A 19,147-nucleotide genomic window follows, 5' to 3' on the forward strand; every position below is an offset into this window, starting at 1 on the left:
TTTTTCATATCAGCCACCAAACCAAAAAATCAACTCTTTGCTCAGCAATCCCCACGGTACAACACAAAGCAGGAACGACAACCTCAGCAACATGTGCATCTGTGCAGTTACTGTCTGTGCAGCGAGCTGGGCGTATGAGGTTGTAATTAAGGCTTTTTGGGAAAACGCAGCTATTCTGAGTAAGGGAAAATTGTGAATATAACAAGAAAGTTGGGGGGGAATCATCAATAACTTTGCTTAATTACAACCTAATCTCTCCAATGTACGTTCGTGGCTAGTTTGCCATGAGTCATAACTACATGAAAGTGTGAAGGACACAGAGCAGCCTTTGGTTAATAAACGGTACAAAAAAGGTGAGCTTCTGCAGACATTTTTTCTTGAACATCACATTTTAAACAAAATTTAGCTCATAAACTGAGTAAGAGATTTAGTTGAAGAGTCCCAGGAAATTCAGTTTTTACCCACAGCCTAAGTGCCGTAAGTGTAAGGGGACTGTTGCCCCCTTACTAACATTCAGTGGGGGTGTTTTAGTTGCTAGCTCCCAGTAATCAAAGGGAAAGGGTCGATGGGGAATCAGGACCCTGAGACTGACAGCCCCCAGGAACAATGGGGAGAGGCCAATGTCCAGGTCAGCCTGAATGACAGGGCTGGCAGGCTAATCAGGAGTCAGGAGGCCCCGTCCTCTGTGTGAGCTGGATTTGACTGGGTCAGACAAAGTGGGGCCGAGCTAAGGAGAAAGCAGGGGCCTGAGCTGAGCTGGGGAGCAGAGCTGGGCCAGATCCAGAGGGACCAGAAAAGCAGCCCAGAGAGAGCAGAGCCTGTCCTGGGAGCAGAGCTGCAGCAACCAGAGCCAGAGGGGCCAGAGAAGCAGCCTGGGAAGCAGGTCAGTGCTGGGAGCAGAGTCACAGAAGCAGCCTGCGGAGCAGACCTGTCCTGGGAGCAGAGCTGCAGCAACCAGAGGCAGGGGGGCCAAAGAAGCAGCCCAGGGAGCTGGAGGCAGAGCAGCAGAGACAGAGTGGTGGAGCTGGGGCTGGAGCAGTCCGGAGCTGGGTGCGGTGAGTAGCTGGGGAAAGCGAGGGGGACCCTGGGCAGCGGGCCCAGCACAGGGAGGCCCCTCAGCCAAGAGGCTCTGCAGGCCAGGCTTGGATCGTAACCCCAACAGGGCAGGGGCAACACCGGGAAGAAGGGTCCTGCCACTTAGAGCCTGAGAGCGTGTGGCCACCACCAGAGCGAGTGTCCAACCCACAGCATCCCTGCAGCGCAGCCAGGGCCTGAGAAGGAGGCCTGGGACTTACAAGGAACAGACTGTGAACTGCCCTGACGTTCCAGAGACACTGTTTGTGATGTTCCCTGCCACAGAGCGGGGTGATGTGTTTCCTTTAACCTTTGCCATTTCCCCTTATTCTTTTTAAAATTAATTGTTGATTAAATAACTTGCATTTGCTTTAAATTGTATGTAATAATCAGTGGGTCAGAGAAGTGCCCAGTGCAGAGAGAGTACCTCGGAGTGGGGACACCCTAGCCCCTGTCCTAGGTGACCGCAGCAGGGTTGGGGGGTCGAGCCCCCCAGGAATCCTGGGCCCAGCGTTGTTGGGGTTACGAGGATTCTGCCAGATGGGAGAGTGGACAGGGAGTCCTCAAGGGCAGGGAGGCCACTGGGTAAAGGGAGTGGGAGCGAGGACTCAGATCCTTTCGCTAGCCCACCTCATCGGGGTTGTGCAGAAGCCAGGAACGTTCCCCACAATAGCGGGACTATTCCCCCGCTTACAGAAGCTTGGGAAAGATACGCTGCATTCTTCATATGAAGCGGAAAGGCTGAATCTCTGCTGTGAGTGAAACCAGAGGCGGCTGCTGCTGCCTTTAAGCTTATGAAGCTCGTCCTTTATCCATAGAGGCTCATACTTTTAGATCCACAGGCCATAAATTCAGTCCTGGAAGGTGAGCCACCCAAGGGGGTTGTTACAAAAACATCCAATGCTTTCTTGAATTCTCTGCTAACTCTTGGCCTCAGTGATAACTTGTGGCAGAGGATTCCAAAGGTTATTGTACATTGTGAAGTAGTATTTCCCTTTGTTGGTTTAAAATCGGGTATCCCTGAACATCCCCTTGTTCTCTGAGGCAGGGTGAAGCTAAGGTACCTGGATATGCACAGTGCCCCCTAGGACCTGAGCTCAGGCCTGACCCCAGGAGGAGAGGGCTACTGGCAACACTTCCTACAGCCTTAGACCAGATACTGACCAGCCCCAGCCTGCTGAGATCCGGAGCTGAGACTGCATCCAGTCCTGTAGCAGGCTAAGGTTTTGAAATGAACCTGTTTATGCTAATTTACCTTTTTACAGTAAGCAAGTCTGGCAGGAAGGACAAGGCCCCAGCTCTGTTTAAACCGCTCTGCAGTACCAATAGTGCCGGCCAGCATCCCCCCAGAGAGCCCCGGGAGCCAGGAAAAGCAAGGTGAAGGGTGATGGTGAAGCAGAAATGACCTAGAAAGGTGTCTGCATTTCTCATCCATCCCAGCCAAGTGCTGCCCTGCCCTGCCCTGCCCTGCCTCACCCTGCTTAAATGGCCATTGTGTGACTTTGGGCAGACCACGTACCTCAGTTTCCCAGTCCATACTGATCCATGGCCCTTCCTCATGATCTTTAACCAGAGGCCTCCAATCGTTTTGCTAACCCTAGTGAAGCTCTGCAGCACCCTATGAGGAAACTGAGGCACATAGAGAGGATGTGGAGCCCAGTCCTCTGCTCTAACCACTAGCCCCCACTCCCTTTCTATGGGGTGCACATGGCGAATGGGAGTCATACCTACTGCAGAGAGTGGGTGATTGGAAGCCTACAGTCCCTGGGACCAGAGCAATTCACCCCTCATGAGCCCAACCTTGCCCCTCTGGGCTGGGCTCCTGGGCAGGTAGGCACCCAGAGAGATTCTCTGTGCAGGGAGAGTATATGAGCCAGCCCCTGGGCCAGGCTCTAGGGGCTGGGCACAGAGCACCGTGGGAGTAGCTCCAGGGGGCAGGAGGCTTGGAAAGGGGTTCTTCTGGAGTTTAGGTGTCTCCAGGCCCCCCCCCGACATCCCACCCCCCCATCCTGGGCTCAGAGAAGGTCACCCAGCTCAGAGGAACGCAAGCCCACTAGTCACTGGGCTGGAAGCAGGAGTCTCAGGGTGAGGCTCTCTGGCCGGTACTAGGCCTGAGCTCAGCCAGGGTGAACCGAGCAGCCCCTTGTGGCCTTGCACTTGGGGACCCCTGATTCACTGCTGCCCTGCCCGCTGTGCCGTTGTGTGCACCAGGGCCCAGTGGGGCAGAGTGCTGCCAGATCTGGTGCAAATGACCGCACAAGACGCGGGGAATGGAGATGCCATGAACCCAAGGCACACAGCCCCAAGTCCTGGGATCCAGTGTGCCTATTCACACCCGGGCCCCAGTGCTCGGCTGGGGGCCACAGGTAACGGCAGGGCTGGACGTGCCCCCCTCAGGGACTAGGCAGATGTGACATGGGGACCCACAGCAGGAGTGGATGGGGTGAGAGGGTACTGAGGGGCTGCAGTGGCTCTTGCAGGCTGTCCAGTTCCCCTGCTAACCCCACTGTGGGACCAACGGGAGCAGGGTGGGTCAACTGACCCCTTCTTGGCATCATACCCCTCAAACCTGGAAGGAAAAAGCTGCAACTGAGCTTCACCTCATGCTGCTCTCCCCTCCTGTGCATGATGTGGGGGAAGAGTCCTCGTGCGTGAAGGGCTCCTTGCCCTGCCCTTCCCATGACCATTGACTATTACTTCCCATGAGCGATGCAACCCCTGTGCCCCTTTTGAAAATGGAAACCTTGGGAGCATCAGCTGGGGCAGTGTCCTGAGTTCCCTGCACAGGGGACTGCCTGGCCCCAAGGGAGTAGTCAGAGCCAGCTGTGAAGGGAGCCAGCACAGACAGATCCTTCCGCATCCGTCTGCCCTGCTACATCCACAGCTGCCTCTCCCAGCCGGCTGTTCAGGCTCCCCCATGGGATTGGGAGGAGAAGACTGGGGATGGGCTCCTTCATGCCCTTGCCCGGGCTCTGCTTGGCTGTGCCAGCCTTCCCCTGCGATATTCCAGCCACAAGTATTGTGTCCCCCGGAGCCTGGCAGAGATCTGAGCTCAGCAGCTTCTGGCTCCAACTTGTCGCTGAGTTTGTAACTGGCTAACAGCATGGGTGGCTCGGGAAAGGATTTGTGTCCAGACGCCATTCACGGAGTAGCCAGGGCAAGTGACCACATGTAGCCCTCGCTGGTGGTTTGGGTGGCATGTCATCAGTTTGGCACAATGATATTTTGCAGGGTAGCTGGGACACCCCGCCCCCGGGGCCCATGGAACTGGCTTGGACATGCTTCCTCCTCCTCCCAGCAAACCATGCAGTGGGGCATCCCCTACTGCGCTGCTTGGGTGCTACTCTGTGTGCATGTCCTCTGGGCAGCCCTCACCCTGCTAAGGCACTATAGGATAGCGGCCCAGATTTTCCCAGAATGCCCTGGGCTGGCAGCGTGGATGTGATGGACACAAATCTAGGTGCCATCCTGTTGCGTTGTGACAAAAGCTGCGGTAAGGACACAACTCAATGGTTATCCTGTCCTCGTGGCTGGGCGCTATGCGGGTGTTATCCAGACAGGGTTGCACTCTCAGGGTGGGTGAACAATTCCCAGCACGACACACTGGGCACAGGGTCAGTGAGCCAGCCAGGGAACGGGACAGAGTCCCAATGGCACATGATGACAGATCTAGAGGAAAGCCATGTCACATCTGTCTAGACCCTGACTGGGGGAGGGCTCAGGGGGCACAGCCCTTGCATCACTGGGTCCAAGTCCAGCCCAAGCTGGTAGCAACCCAAAGTTGTGCCACTGGGTGGCTCATTTGGGCAGCAGCATGAGCTGGGGTGTTCTTTGGTTTCCTAGGAAATAATTGTCCGTGTCACAAAACTCCAGTGGTGCTAATGGCCAGCTCCAGGGCCTATGTGGGTCAAAGGCAAAATTCCCAGCACGGTGTCAGGCCCAAAAGGGCTCCTTCCAGAGCAGGGAGGCCAAGGACTGAATTCCCTGCTCGCCCCTCCATGGGGTCCCACTCGGGCAGGGCTGAGGCTGTGTGGCATGCTTTTGACTAAGCCAGCCAGCCTCCTCTTGCCCATGGCTGATCTGTGGCAAAGGCCACTCGACCCACGGCGGGGGATGAGGGATAACAAGCCCAGCCTATTTGTCTGTCTTTTTGGTCCTAGAAATGTCAGTTTTTATTAAGGGTTTAATGGTGTCTTTGTTGCTCGGGGGAATGTACAGAACGTAGAAAATACACCGCGCTTCACTGGACACACACAGCTGCAGTTTAGTGGTTTAGAACAGCTCCTCATGGACGGACGTTATCTGCACAGCACGTGCACACAGCCTGCCATAGATACTGCTGTATCCACATACACCCAGAGTGACCCGCTGGCCTGGCCCCGAGGGCACAGCCAGCCCTGGCTCGTCTTTCGGGGAAGGGCAGCCCAGCTTTGGGGCAGAGAGGAGGCCACAGAAGATGGGGGTCCCAGCAGCAGCCTGGGCAGGGGGTCCTCAATGTTGTGGCACCTCCTGGTCTTGAGGCAGTATCGCCTACCCCAGGAGCCTTTGGCTGCTGGCGAGGGGCCCCAGGGGCACAAGGGGGTTACCGAGTCCATCCTCACGACAGGGGTTAATCCAAAAATGGGCAGGGCAGGAGCGGAGAGACCTGGAGGGAGCGAGGGAGGGAGGGTCACCGTGTGACATCATTTGTGCTCAGTCACATCCCAGGAAGAGATGAGAAAATGGCAAGAAGGGACGAAAGAGCAGAAGGGACGAATCCAAGGTGAAAACCCGTCCATCACTGAGGGTTTGGAGCCGGGGGGCTGGGGGTGTCCCAGGATAGTGTAACTCCCACGTGGGCTGTGGGGCAGGGAGCAGGGGCCACGGGGCAGACATCGCAGTGCAGGGGGGTGGGAGGGCAGATGCTGGCAGGCACTGGGGTGGGACTAGCAGGTGCCCCTAGCTGCCCCTGCTCAAGGGAAGCCCCTGGGGAGGTGGGGGTTAAACCATCCTGCTGAATCCCAGAGTCACTGATTGTATCTTCAAATAAAAAATTACACCTGTGCCCGGGGCGCCGGGCGGGGGAGGGATTTTTACAGATGTTCACGCAGTGGAAGGTACCATATGCAGGGGCCTCATGTCAGGGAAGAGGGGCCCCGGCTATCCCGTCCTCGTGGCTTCCATGTCTCGTCAGGCTCAGCGGCTGCTGGGAGTCCGGTCTCTCAGGCCGGGGCATTGGGCGGCCATTTCTGTGAGGACCCTGTCCAAGGACCACACCCAAATCCTTGTAGGGTCCCCCAGACTGAGGGCAGGGGCAGGCCCCGGAGGAGTCGGGGCCAGGGTGAGAGATGCCCCACTGGCAGCACCCTTCTCCCCTGGGGCCGTCTCCTCTGCTCTGTCCCAGGCCTTCGTGTCACCTGGCCGGCCTGTGGCCATGTGCGGTGCCTGCAGACCCACCAGGGCAACTCCCACCCTCATCCTCACACAGCCCCAGGGCAGGTGCAACCTGGCACCTCTCGCCAACCAGGCGCCTGCTGATGGGATTGGCACTGCCCTCACCCTAGCTGTCTTAGCAGGGGCGCGTGATTCTGCCTGGCAGTGTCTCGCCTGCGGTGCCGGAAGGGGCTGACGCCCCCATCCCGGCTTGCCTCTGGTCTCCTCAAAGATCCTACATGCAGCTGCTCTGCACTGGGGTTCATGTAACCTCTGCAGTTGAGCCTAGAGAGAGGAGCCCGCACTGGTGTGCCATGGCCTAGCCCTGCCCTTCAGCCCGACGGACCAGTGCGGAGAGGTGAAGCCAGGAGGAGGGGATGGTGGGGCAGGCATCCTGGCCCCCTCCCTCAGAAAGCCTAGGGGGAGGGGCAGGACACCCCTTTCCTCGGTTTGGGGGCGTTCATCATTTTTCCGAGTCCATCTTGATGATGTTCATCAGGGCGTTTTTGAGGCTGTTCTTGCTGGGGGACTTGACGGCAGGTTTGAGGCTGGTGGCCTCAGCCTCGTCCCCCCTCAGTTCCATCTCGATGGTCATGACGACCTTTGAACTGCGGGGGGACTCGGCGCCCGCCTTGGGGGTACCTTCCCTGCCTGCTAACCGCTATTTCTTGTCCTTGCGAGACTCGCCCAGGCCGCCCTTGGATTTCTTCTCGCTGGCCGACTTGGTGCTCCGGCTATGGTCCAGCATGGCGTACAGGACAGGGGGCTGTAGGGGGAAGGAAAGCGGTGAGGCTGGCAGCTGCAGTGGGGCAGCGAGGCTGTGGCTGATCGGTAAGCTCCACCCCTGAGTGTGTGGGGAGACACTGGCAGCAAGCGCTGTCAGGGCCGGCTCGGGGCAGTGTGGGGGCCTTAGTGTGCTGGGCCGTTTCCTGGTCTGTAAGCCTCCTTCCAGCCCCGCTGGCACTCAGGCCGTGAGCCCATGGGGTGCTAAGGGCAGCTCACAGGATCAGGCCCTAACTTGGGACCTTTCTGTGGGTCCCATTGGCGGCAGCGGGAGATTTACCAGTGACTTGAGGGAGAGCAGGTTACTTCCCTCTCTCCTTCCCAGGGTTGCGCTGTTTTCCTTGTGGGGCTGGAGTGTGAAGCTGGGAGCTGAGATAGGTGGGTTCTAGTCCTGCCTCCTGCTGCCCGTGTGTACCTCACTGCTCCTCCCTGGGCCTGTGTTTCCCTCTCTGCAAAGGGGGACCCAGGTGCTTTACTCCCTTTGAAATCTGGGGCTGGCAGTAGCTCTGTTAGTGCTGGCCTATGAGTCTTCCCTCCCCGCTTTCCCCCATGGTCATGTTCTCTCCTGCTCACCTGGCGGCCTCGTTTTGACGAATCCTTGGCTGACCTCTGCAGTTTGCCTTTCTCCATAGCACTAAATGAGAACAGAAATTGGTCAGCACTGCCTGTAAGATGCCCAATTCATAGATTCCGCAGTCAGAGGGGAAGATTGTGACCATCTAATCTGACCTCCTGAATAACACAGACCACAGGACTTCCCTGAATTAATTCCTGTTTGAAGTAGAGCACAGCTTTTAGGAAAACATCCCATCTCAATTTAAAAATGACTAGTGATGGAGAATCCCCCACGACCTTTGGTAAGTTCTTCCAATGGTTAATTACCCTCATTGTTAAAAAATTGCATCTTGTTTCTAGTCTGAATTTGTCTAGCTTCAACTTCCAGCCATTGGATTGTGCTAGACCTTTGCTAGACTGAAGAGCCAGTTATTAAATATTTGTTCTCTATGTAGGTACTTACAGATTGTGATCAAGTCACCCCTTAAGTTTCTCTTTGTTAAGCTAAATAGGTTGAGCTCCTTGAATCTATCATTAGGAGGCAGGTTTTCCAAACCATTAATTGTTCTCATGGCTCTTCTCTTCTGACCCCTCTCCAGTTTGTCAACATGCTTTTTGAATTGTGGACACCTGAAATGGATGCAGGATTCCAGCAGCGGTCACACCAGAAAGGTGAAGTAACCGACCGACTCTAACTTGATATTCCCCTGTTGATGTATCCAAGGACTGCAGTGGCCCTTTTGGTCACAGCCTCACACTGGGAACCATGACCCCCAAATCTTTTGCAGAATCTCCTATCCTGTAAGCATGGCCTGCATTCTTTGCTCCTATGTGGAGACACTGACATTTGGCCATATTCAAATGCAGACTGTTTGCTTGTGTCCAGCCTGCCAAGTGATGCAGAGCAGAGCACGGGCAGCTGGATTCTGAACTAGCTGGGGGCTTCCGAAAGGAGCCGCTGTCTTCACACCAGCCTCACCATAGCTTCCCTGCAGATCGCAGCAGGAGCCAGGATGAGCACCCGTCCCCTCGCCCCGCCCTGCCATTACCCATCCTGTGAGCGAATTAGCCACCTGAGCCTTCCCCCTGCAGACACCCCATAGGGGATGCCAGCCCAACATGCAGCCCCCAGCACAACTCTTCCCCCCCCCACCCCCTGCACAGTGCTCCACCCCATGCTCCATCTCCCAGCCCTCCAGCCCAGCACACGCCATGTCCCTCCAGCACTCTCTCTAAGCCATCCCTACCTGAGTTGCCTCTGCAGCGTTGCCTGCCTCCTTAGCCAGCAATACCTGATGAGATAGCCTATCACCACCACGAGGATGACCAACCCCAGCACTCCTCCGATGACGGCCCCCAAGACCACACCGTACCTGGTGGGCACTGTGGAGGAGAGGGACCTGTTACCAAGGCACATGCCCTAGGACTTTGGCTCAACCACCATATAGAGAGGCTGGAGGCTGGAAGCCCTGGGGGAGGGTCTCCGGCCTGGGTTCTGCAGCAGCTCTGACTAGGGTAGGCCCTCTGGCCTTAAAATCTGTGAAACCCATGGGGCTTTGGCGGGGCCCTCAACATGGTTCCTTAGCCGTATTTATTATCTGTAGTACAATCGCACTGAATGACCCAACTGAGAACAGACCCTCGTTGTGTCAGATGCTGCACAGACACACAGTGTCTCCAGGGAGCTCACAGTCTGAATATACAATGGGTGGGAGGGGAAACTGAGGCATAGCGAAGGGATGGGGCTTGCCCAAGGTTGGTGACACAGCTGGGATTAGTACACACACAGGAACACCTGGAATGCTGCTCATGCTCAAAGCTGGGGTGGTGGGACAGCCCGAGATACATGGCTCCAGTTCAGACCCCCATGGTACTGCCTGGGGGTGGTTCCTGTGTCACGACTGTGTCAGATGAGTTATTTGGGGGTCTCAGTGCTGCCCCTAGTGGCTGGCAGCTGATTAGCCTGTAGCACGGGGGGGGGGCAAACTTTTTGGCCTGAGGGCTGCATTGGGTTTTGGAAATTGTATGGAGGGCCAGTTAGGGGAGGGGGTTGTGGCCCGGTCCACACCTCCTATCCACCCCCGCCATTCCCTGACAGCTCCCTGGGACCCCTGCCCCATTCACACCCCCCCGCTCCCTGTCCCCTGACCGTCCCCGGACCCCTGCCCCTAACTGCCCCCTGCTACCCCATCCAACCCCTCCTCTCATTCCTGACTGCCCCCCCCAGGACCCCTGCCCCATCCAACCCCCCTGTTCCCTGACAGCCCCTGGAACCCCTGCCCCTGACTGCCCCCTGCTGCCCCATTCAACCCCCCCTCCTTCCTGACTGCCCCCCATTCAACCCCCTGTTCCCACCCCAACCCCTATTCACACCCGTGCCCTCTGGCCACCACCCTGAACTCCCCTGTCCTCCGCCAACACACCCTGCTCCGTGCCCCTTTACCGCACTGCCTGGAGCACTGGTGGCTGGCGGTCCTATAGCTGTGCCACCCAGATGGAGCTGGGCCATGCCGCCACCTGCCACCATGCAGCACAGAGTACCGGGTCTGGCCGGGCTCGGCAGCTGTGCTGCCCCAGGACCTCGCAACCCCGCTGCCCAGAGCATTGCGCCAGCGGCAGAGCGAGCTGAGGCTGCAAGGGAGGGGGGACAGCAGGGGAGGGGCCAGAGGCGAGCCTCCTGGGGCAGGAGCTCAGGGGCCGGACAGAAGGGTCCCGTGGGCTGAATGTGGCCCGTGGGTTGTAGTTTGCCCACCTCTGCCGTAGCGGCATCAGCCAGTGACTGCGGGACTCCTTGCTAAGGTGTGTTGAGGCAGCCAGGCCTGTGGTGGGGTGAGAAATGGGGGGGATGGACGAGGGGGCTGCCAGTCTTGCCACTGGCTTAACACGAGGCCACTTATGGTCTGAGGGGCAGGTTGGGGTCATGTGTGGGTCGAAGGGGCAGGACAGGACCATGTATGGGTTGAGAGGCAGGGTGGCGCCACATGCAGGTCTGGGGTGGGATCTGGTGTGGGGCAACCCAGATAACGGGCAGGCGAGGAGTGTGTTAATGGTGTGACTGGAAGTTATCAGGCTCCCACATCTCAGTGGGGCAGGGCCACGCTCTGAGCTCCTCCCCGACGTACCTTTTTCGAAGACATAGAGGGTGACCTGAGACGACTTGCCGCCAATATCGGGCGGGTTCTTGACGTCGCAGGTGAAGGTGCCGTTGTCGGTATAATCCAGGTTGCGGATGATGATGGAGCCGTCTTTGCGGTGTGGGTCCCCCACCCACTCCATGCGATTCTTGAAGGCGCCCACTTCATCGACATAGGGCTGCCCTTTTACGAAGTGGAATATCTGGGGGAAGACAAAAGCGAGTGATGAGGATGCGAGCTAAGCCAGGGGCAGAGCCTAGGGGATGGGACGGATGGATGTAGGGGCCTTCCTGAGCCGCCAGCCTCTTACTGAGATGGTGTCCTTGCCGCTCTCTGGCTGGAACAGCCAGGTGATGGAGATGTCATCGGAGATCCACTCGCTGGACCAGAAGCTGCAGGCGAGGGTGACCTGGTCTCCCACCGTGCCATGGACCTCCCGGTGTGTGTAAACGTGGATGGCCCAGGTTGGAGCCAGCACTGCAGGGAGACGAAGCCGAAGAGTCATTCCAGCCCTGCTGCCCAGGAGCAGGTCCCAGCCAGCCCCTGCCCACTGCTGTGTGGGTATGTTAGGCCCCTAGGCACCCTGCCCACATCTGCATGTGTAGGCAGGGAAGGGGCAAAATACCCAGCAATGGAGAGTCCCAGCTAGTAAATGACAATTCTCTCTCCCTTCCAGCCCAGGGAAGCCCTGCCACAGCCCGGGGCTTTGGTGTCTCTGTCTCACAGGGAGCACAGTGGCTTGCCCGAGTTCACGTAGCCAGGTCATGGCATAGCCACGACTGTAGCATGGATAGCCTGGATGCCAGGCTGGTGCTTTAGCCACAATGGGATCCTTCCCCTGTACGTGGAGCCAAAGCGTGGTGCCATGTGTCACACAGCTCCTCTCCTGGCAGGCAGAGGCTGTCCAGGCTGCGCACAGGCCAGCAGCAGTGGAAGGAGATGTTAGCAGCTCCCATGGGACTCCCTTTTATGATAGCCCCCGTGCCTTGTGCAGTGGTGTAGGGCTATGCCACATGGGAGCACCATCTCCTGTCACCGGTGGCATGCCCGGTGCTGTGCTGGGCATGGAGAGTCTAGGGGGGTTTCCATCCTTAGTGCCAGGTGGAGGTGTTAGCAGAAACCCCTCTGCAGTGCGGTTGCTCCAACTTCTCTAGAGGAGCTCAGCCAGCCCTGACTCCCAGGGCAGCAGGTGTCTTGCTCCCTCAGGAGTCCGTGTGCCCACCTTGGCACAGCGCTTGCTGGAAACATGCCGGAGCCCCATGCCAATGCTACCGGCTGGGGGGCAAAGGCCCCTTTGTTCTATTTTGGAGAATACACAAGAGCTGGGACCTGACACTGGCCCATTGTCCCCACTGTGTATGGCTTTGTTCTGGTCCCCTCCCCTCCGCCCGGCCCAGCTCTGCTGGAGGAGGCTTTGGCGGGCTCACTGGGCTCTGGGTCGGGGGCCAGAACATTGCTGGGCCTGCTGGAGCCACTTGGGTGACACTGAGCTGGCAGCTCAAAGGGGGAATTGTGCTCCAGACAAGCACTTGCCTAGGCTTTTGTCCACCCCCGAGCTGACATTTCTGACAGTGGGGGGAGATTTCCCTGCTGTTCCACCCTGGCTTGGGGCCTCACCCACTTGCTGGCTTGAGGGGAAATCCTGGGCCAGACAGAGCAGCGGGGGCCAGACACCTCTCAGGAATGTCTGTCCAGCCTGGACCAGTACCACTGGCTAGATGGCCATTCACAGCTGCATCCAGGCCGGGGGATGCCCTGGCTGACACCAGAGGGGCCACTGCCCTCTGCGCCCCGTGTCTCTTCCAGCTCCCTTGTGCAGCCCTGTGGGGGATGGTGCCTCCTGCCCCCACATCAACGCTGAGGTGCTGGCTGGAGTCCAAGGCCGTGCTGTGGCCTGGTCTGGGGCTCATCCTAGCTAGGAGAGGAGCTGAGCTTAGCTGATGCGTGCTAGCTAAGCTCCACCTCTCCCCTACTGCAGATGCCAGGTGCCCCTTGTTGCTGGTTTTAGCCATGGCTTCTCCTAGGATCTGACTCGACCACCTTCCCTCAGCAAGACGCACCCTAGCAGGGTGGTTTAGAGCCGCTGGGCCCTGTTCGGTGCCTCTGCATGAGCTGGACCCAGCCAGCACTCAGTTTTACTCCTCTCTCCCGCTACAGGCAGCAGATCCTGTCCGATGGAGCTGGTGGGAGCTGGCAGCTGGTCACAGCCAGGCAGGAGCCATGGCATTTAACAGGCCAAGGATGGGGCAGAAAGAGTCTGTGAAACCAAAGGACCCTCAATTGCTCCCAGGCCACTGCTGTGGGCAGCTGGGCCCGGGAGCCAGGCTGGGCCCCTGGGGCTGGTTGTGGGGAGAGTGGTGCGGCTGTAGCTCCAGGTGTCTGAGCTGGAAGGCTGTACTGGAGGCTGGAAGGCTGTACTGGTAACTGGAAGGCTGTACTGGAGGCTGGAAGGCTGTACTGGTAACTGGAAGGCTGTACTGGAGGCTGGAAGGCTGTACTGGTAACTGGAAGGCTGTACTGGAGGCTGGAAGGCTGTACTGGAGGCTGGAAGGCTGTACTGGAGGCTGGAAGGCTGTACTGTGCTCTGGTAACGCAGACACTCCTGTCAGCCACTGGCCTCACCTCACATCACCTGCCCCACCCTGACTAAGGGGGGTCAGACCCTGTACCCCCCAGCCCCACTTACACTGATCAGGCAGGCCAGCGCTGTGGGGAAATGCCCCTGTGCAGGGGGGCGCACCAGGCCCATGTCTCCCTTCCCTCCCACAAGGACTGGTTGGAGCGGAAGGATGGCCCCATGGGCAGGGCACTAACATAGGAGACCTGCCTTCGATTCCCTTCCCTGCTATGGGCTCCCTGCCTAACCTTGGGCCAGTCACTCAGCTCGTGGGGCTTCACTTCCCCTCCTGTCCTCTCCTAGCTCTGGGGGCACGAGCCCTGCCCTGCCTCCCAGGGGGCTGTAAGGAGAAATACACTAATGACTGGGACATGAAGGGGCCTTGAGAAGCACCCAGCACAGCTGGCTCAGGGCTGGCTGAGACTGGCATTCAGGAAAGCCTCTTATCTGATGCCTCTCCAAGGGAATCCCTTACCCGGTGGGTCGTGGCATCCTACCAAATACAAACTGAGCCATTGAGCCATAGGTCTGGGGGAAGGGCAGAGAATCATCGCAGCTGATGGGTAGAGGAAGCTCTAGGCAGTAAGAGAAGCAGGGACATGTCTGCCAGGTGTGCAGTGCCAGCCTTGTGCTGCTCTCTGTACCACCCAGCCCAGCTCTCCTTGAGTTTGTGCTTTAGGAGCTTTCTGGCAGTAAAACGTCCGTTCCTTGAAGATTGCTGGGTCCTCACAGCTGGCAAGGGGGGGCAGCTAATTAGATTCCCCTGTGAGCTAAGGGGACGCAAAGCCAGAGGCAGACGCATGGGGCTGGCTGCGAACTTCCTCTCCAGACGGTGCCACAGAAGGGCCATTTTGGGTCTGAGGAGGGGAGGGGACGCAAACTCTGCAGCACGGCAGGTGTGCCCTACCTGGGTGCACTAGTGTCCCATCAAAGCGGCAAAGAGTCCTGTGGCACCTTATAGACTAACAGACGTATTGGAGCATGAGCTTTCGTGGGTGAACCCCCACTTCGTCGGATGCGTAGTGCCCCACGCAGCACAGAAGGTGTGTTTCTCCCAGGCGTACCTGGAGCCCTCTGTGGCCAAGCAGCTGTGCTAAGTGGGCTCCCTGGCAGCTCAGCAGCAGCAGAGTGGTAATGGGAAGTGCCAGCACACTGCAGTGCTTTAGCAAATGTGGTGGGTACCAACCAGGTAGCCAGGCCTTTCTGTGTTCAGAGAAATGGCGGCTGCGGATTTAACTCCCCTTTCCGCTTGTGTGCTAGCCATGGACATGAGCAGAGAAAGGTGCCATCAGACTTGCTCAGCACCTGCTAGTGTCTGTGCAGCTGGGCCCCCGGGAGGAGAGGGGGAGAGATGAAAAGAGCAAGCAAGGGGGAGAGGAGAGGGAACAGCCAAGGGATGAGCCACTTGAACCCCAGAGTGCAGGTTCCAGGCTGCCCAGTAGGAGAGAACATGCTGGTTCTGCCCCCCAGCCCCTGCCCAATGAGAACCTCCAACACTGCACATGTTAGGGACAAAACCTTTGCATCCTCCTGGGAGGCAGTCAGGATCGTCACTGCACAGATGGGGAAACTGAGTCACAGGGTGGGTGGGTGTGTCGGGTGGGAGGGGGTGACTTGCTCCCAAGGCTACAGAGCAGGTTGGTCACCCAGCTCCCTCTGTGATGCTTCAGCTACTGCATTAGGCACAGAGTGGATCACACGGGGTGCCCAGACTGCACTGGCCTCTTAGCTGCTTCCAGTTTGCAGGATGGAAGCTCTGCAAAGCCCAAAGTGAGCCCCCTGTGCCATGGAGACAGCTCAGACTGGCTGGGAGGATGAGCTTGTGAAGAGGTGAGGCCTGGACCTCGAATTCGCAGTCCCTGAGGTGGTGAAGAGTCTGGCTCTGTGGGCTGTCCTGGCTCCGCTACAGTGGCGATTCACCTGTGGGGTTGGATTGCAGTGTTTATGTGCAGCTAAACCCTGGGGGAGGTTGTCTCCCTGACATTTGCCATTCCAGGGCCATGGTTTTCAGTGGGTGGGGGTTTGGCAGGACCATTCTCCTGATCCAAGGGACAGTGTCATCTGGGCCAGGAGGCTGTGATGGGTGCATTTCAAAGACTACAGTAAATCAGTGTCAAAGCCTGGAATGGAACCCGGGAGTTCTGGTGGCAGCTGCCTCCTCTCACCACTAGACCCATTGCCCTGTCCCTTGTGTGGGCATTTTCACCAGTGCACAGTGGCTGTAAATGCTGTCACACCAGCATGGTGGCGCTGTGCACTGGTGTAAACAGCAGCACAAGGGACAGGACAATGGTGAATTTTCCCTCAAGGACTCACGACAGGTGTAACTCAGCCTAGTGCCAATGGCAGCCCATGGAGCGAGGCTGACTCACATCAGTGAGGGGTCTGGCCCGTTATTCACAAACCCAGGCAGGGACCAAGGTCAGCTAGACATGGGCGAGTTCTCTTCTGCTCTGCACGGCCCACACCGAATGGCCAGGAACTCCTGGTGCCATCTCCAGGCAGGCACTGCTCTGGCAGGACACAGGGCTGTGCCCGCTGTCCCTGAGCCTTAGAGCTGTCAGGACAGGAGGAAAGCAAGGGGTGGGGGGAGGGAGATCTTCCCACATGGGTCTCCCCAACCCCTGCTCTGTTGGGAGAGCAAGGAGCACAGGTTCATTCACATGGTAGCCAGGCTGCAGTCTGAGCCAAAGGGCTTCCAGAAAGCTGGCACTGGAGCCTGGGCTGGCGGAGGAACTAAGGGGCAAGGAACCAATGAGGCTGGTGCCGTCCTGCCTGGGCTCTGGCCCTGGCCACTGGGCTGCAGCCTGATGCTGCCTTGAGAGACACAGAGCCAAATATCCCCAACTGACCCGAGGAAAAGAGACCCCAAAGGCAAACCTAGCTGTGGGGTAAAGGCAGGAAGTGGCGGTGGGTGTGTTCAGAGGAGCTGCCTGTTGCCACTCCAGGGACATGGTAGGCAGTGTGTTGGGGGCTGGCAGGAACGCACTGTGGTGCTGACCTCTGGGGTGTTCTCTGAGTCGGGGGCCTGCCTCTTCCCTGTCCTCCCATCGCCCTGGGAGGAAGATGGGAACTGAGCAGCTAATCCTGATGAAGGAGATGGGATCATAGGAGAAATTGACCTGTGGAACTCACTGCTGCATGAGCTGGCTAGGAAGACACACCCTGCGGCTAGAACCCCACCAGGTTCTGCACTGACTAGGACTGACACAGGCCATTGGGTTAATCAGAGAGAGCAAACTTCATGCTCCAGCGTGTAAACTGATTACGCTGGGGTCAGGAGTGGGTTTTTCCATCACCTTGTGCAAGCCTGCCCAAAGTCCCTGGTACCACAGAAGGCAGGACAGGAGTGGATAGAAACCTGGCTCAGTCTAGTAACATTTGTAAATTCATTGATTCCCAGCAGAAGAACTGGTTCTAGCTTCACATATTATTTGTAATATCAGATGACGTGGACCAAGGAGCTGCAGGACATGGGGCTAGATACACCAACGATCTGACCTCACATGGCAGGAGAAGGGATACAAAACTATATGGAGGTACTGTCCATTCTGGCGCAGCAGCTCCAATGCTCTGATAGCTACAGGAGAGGTGCCATGAGAGCCTTGGGACGCTGTGCCTGCCATGTCACTGCTGGGGAGGCGGGGGGCAGATTGTTACAGGGATTTAGAAGCCTTGTGGGATTTTTAAAAACACCTTGATGTCCACTAGGCACCTAAATACCTTTACCAGTCTGGCCCTGAGAGCCTGCTACAGTCCGGGATGTGTCAGCCTGTTACACCCTCCCCTGACAGACATGGGGTCTGTTACCAGCTTCCAATGAACAGAAATGTGTGCTGACGTGACAATGGCAGCCCCCCCCCCCCCCGGGCCCAGCCGAGGGGCCCAAGAAGAGGGAGAGGGAAGCGCCCCTGAAGTCGCCCCCAGCAGCAAGCGCTCTGAGCAGCCGGGTCCTGTCTCTGCCCCACAGGACAGGAGGGAGGTTGGTGGGAAATGCAGTGACAGGAGCCAGGAACCGTCCCACTTGGGAATGCATGGAATGAAACAGGCCAGAGGATTCATCCCAGTTTGTGCCAATATCCCAGCCAGAGGTGGGCTCTTACTTCAGCCCCCAACTGGGGATGGAGGAGGCATCTCCCAGGGCCGGTGCAGGATTCTTCCCTCCTATCTTTGCCCAAGGACTGCAGGGCTCTCTGGACAGATGGGAACCAGATGTGCCAGGGGGTCATTGGCTCAAAGCAACGAGGCAGTTCAAGGATAGAGATGCAGATGTAATGCTTCAAACAGTCCCTGGAGCAATCCTGCTCCAGCCCCACCTCTGGCTCCTGTGACCCCAGAGACCCCATGAAATGCTCTGTCCACCCAGACCTTCCCCACTAATGTCACCCCCTTGTCTCCAGCTCCCTTGCACATGCTCCTCATTACAGGGCAGCTGGGTCCCTGGCAGCGCTGAGGAGAGACCCAGAGCTGCATGCAGCTGGGTTCTGTTCCTGTGGCCTGGGAAAAACTTTGGGATCCTCAGGGAGGAAAGTGCAAGGGAAATGCCGGCTGTATGAGCAGCTCCTGGAGCAGCAGCATGAACCTTCCTGCAGAGAGTGCAGGCGCAGCCCAGCCTGCCCTGTTTTCCAGGGGCAGCCACTGCCAGTCTAACAGTCACAAAACTCATCTCCCCAGCAACCGAACCCCTGGTACTGGGGCTGCTCCACAACAGCCTCCCTGTTACCACCGAGACACGCACCTCACAGGGCAGGGCCCACTCCCACCATGTGCCTCGCCACCCCTCCGGTCTCTGTGGGAACAGGGAGAGAACGGCTCCCCGCCCCCATGGGAGAAGTCACTTACCCAGTGCAGAGAACAGGGCAGCGACCAGCACGAGGCTCCCACTCCCCGAAGTGCCCTGGGACCCCATGGCTTCCAGTTACTGTATGACTCCTAGAGGCATGGGCAAGCCAGCAGTGGGACCAAGAGTTCCTCGCCGAAGGATGGCTGGAGAATGGCCCTGGGGTTTAAAAACAGCTAGTGCTTCGGTGATGCAGGGTCTGCAAAATGCCCGGGCCAATGGGAGCCTGGCATCCGGGGTGGTGGGGGAAAGAGAGAGAGAGAGGAACAAAACTGAAAGGGGGATTTTGTTTGGTGTGTGTGAGTGAGTGGTAAACACGCTGCGGGCACACAGCCACCTTTGTCAGGCAGCATTCTCGGCGGGCGCGTAGGGGCCGCTGCAGCCCCCAGGAGGAATGCAGTGCGAGCCAGAGGGCAGGAGCATGGCAAGCCCTGGCAGTCAGACAGATCTCAGTCCCTGAAACAGCTGGATCCATCGGCGGCAAAGAGCAAAGCGAGGAGCCCTGGGGTAAATCACCTGCCCAGCTCTATTTTCAACCCTGAGCACCTCCGCTCCTCTTTGCTGCTGTGCCACATGCAGGGCTGGCAGGCAGGACACACTGCCCCGGTCCTCCTGCCTCTCCAGGGGGCTTCCCTCTCTTGGGGGCGCATCACAGCCCCGCCATACAAAGTGCTGAAAAGACAAGCAAGCAGCCACTCTGAGCTCCCTGAGCTGGTAAAGGCAGTTTACACT

General features: G+C 58.0%; 1 protein-coding gene across 1 annotated transcript; it reads right to left on the bottom strand.

The window, feature by feature from the left end:
* Positions 1–5,211: 5,211 nt before the first annotated feature.
* On the bottom strand, positions 5,212–18,692 carry MPZ (myelin protein zero). Its single transcript, XM_048828921.2, is given in 6 exon segments — positions 5,212–7,252; positions 7,843–7,903; positions 9,072–9,207; positions 10,947–11,160; positions 11,269–11,435; positions 18,418–18,692. Coding segments are annotated over 6 exon segments (948 nt in total). The 5' UTR covers positions 18,485–18,692; the 3' UTR covers positions 5,212–6,949.
* Between the last annotated feature and the right edge of the window lie 455 nt (positions 18,693–19,147).

The sequence above is a fragment of the Caretta caretta genome, chromosome 24 (genome assembly GCF_965140235.1).
Source record: "Caretta caretta isolate rCarCar2 chromosome 24, rCarCar1.hap1, whole genome shotgun sequence".
Classification (NCBI taxonomy): Eukaryota; Metazoa; Chordata; order Testudines; family Cheloniidae; genus Caretta; species Caretta caretta.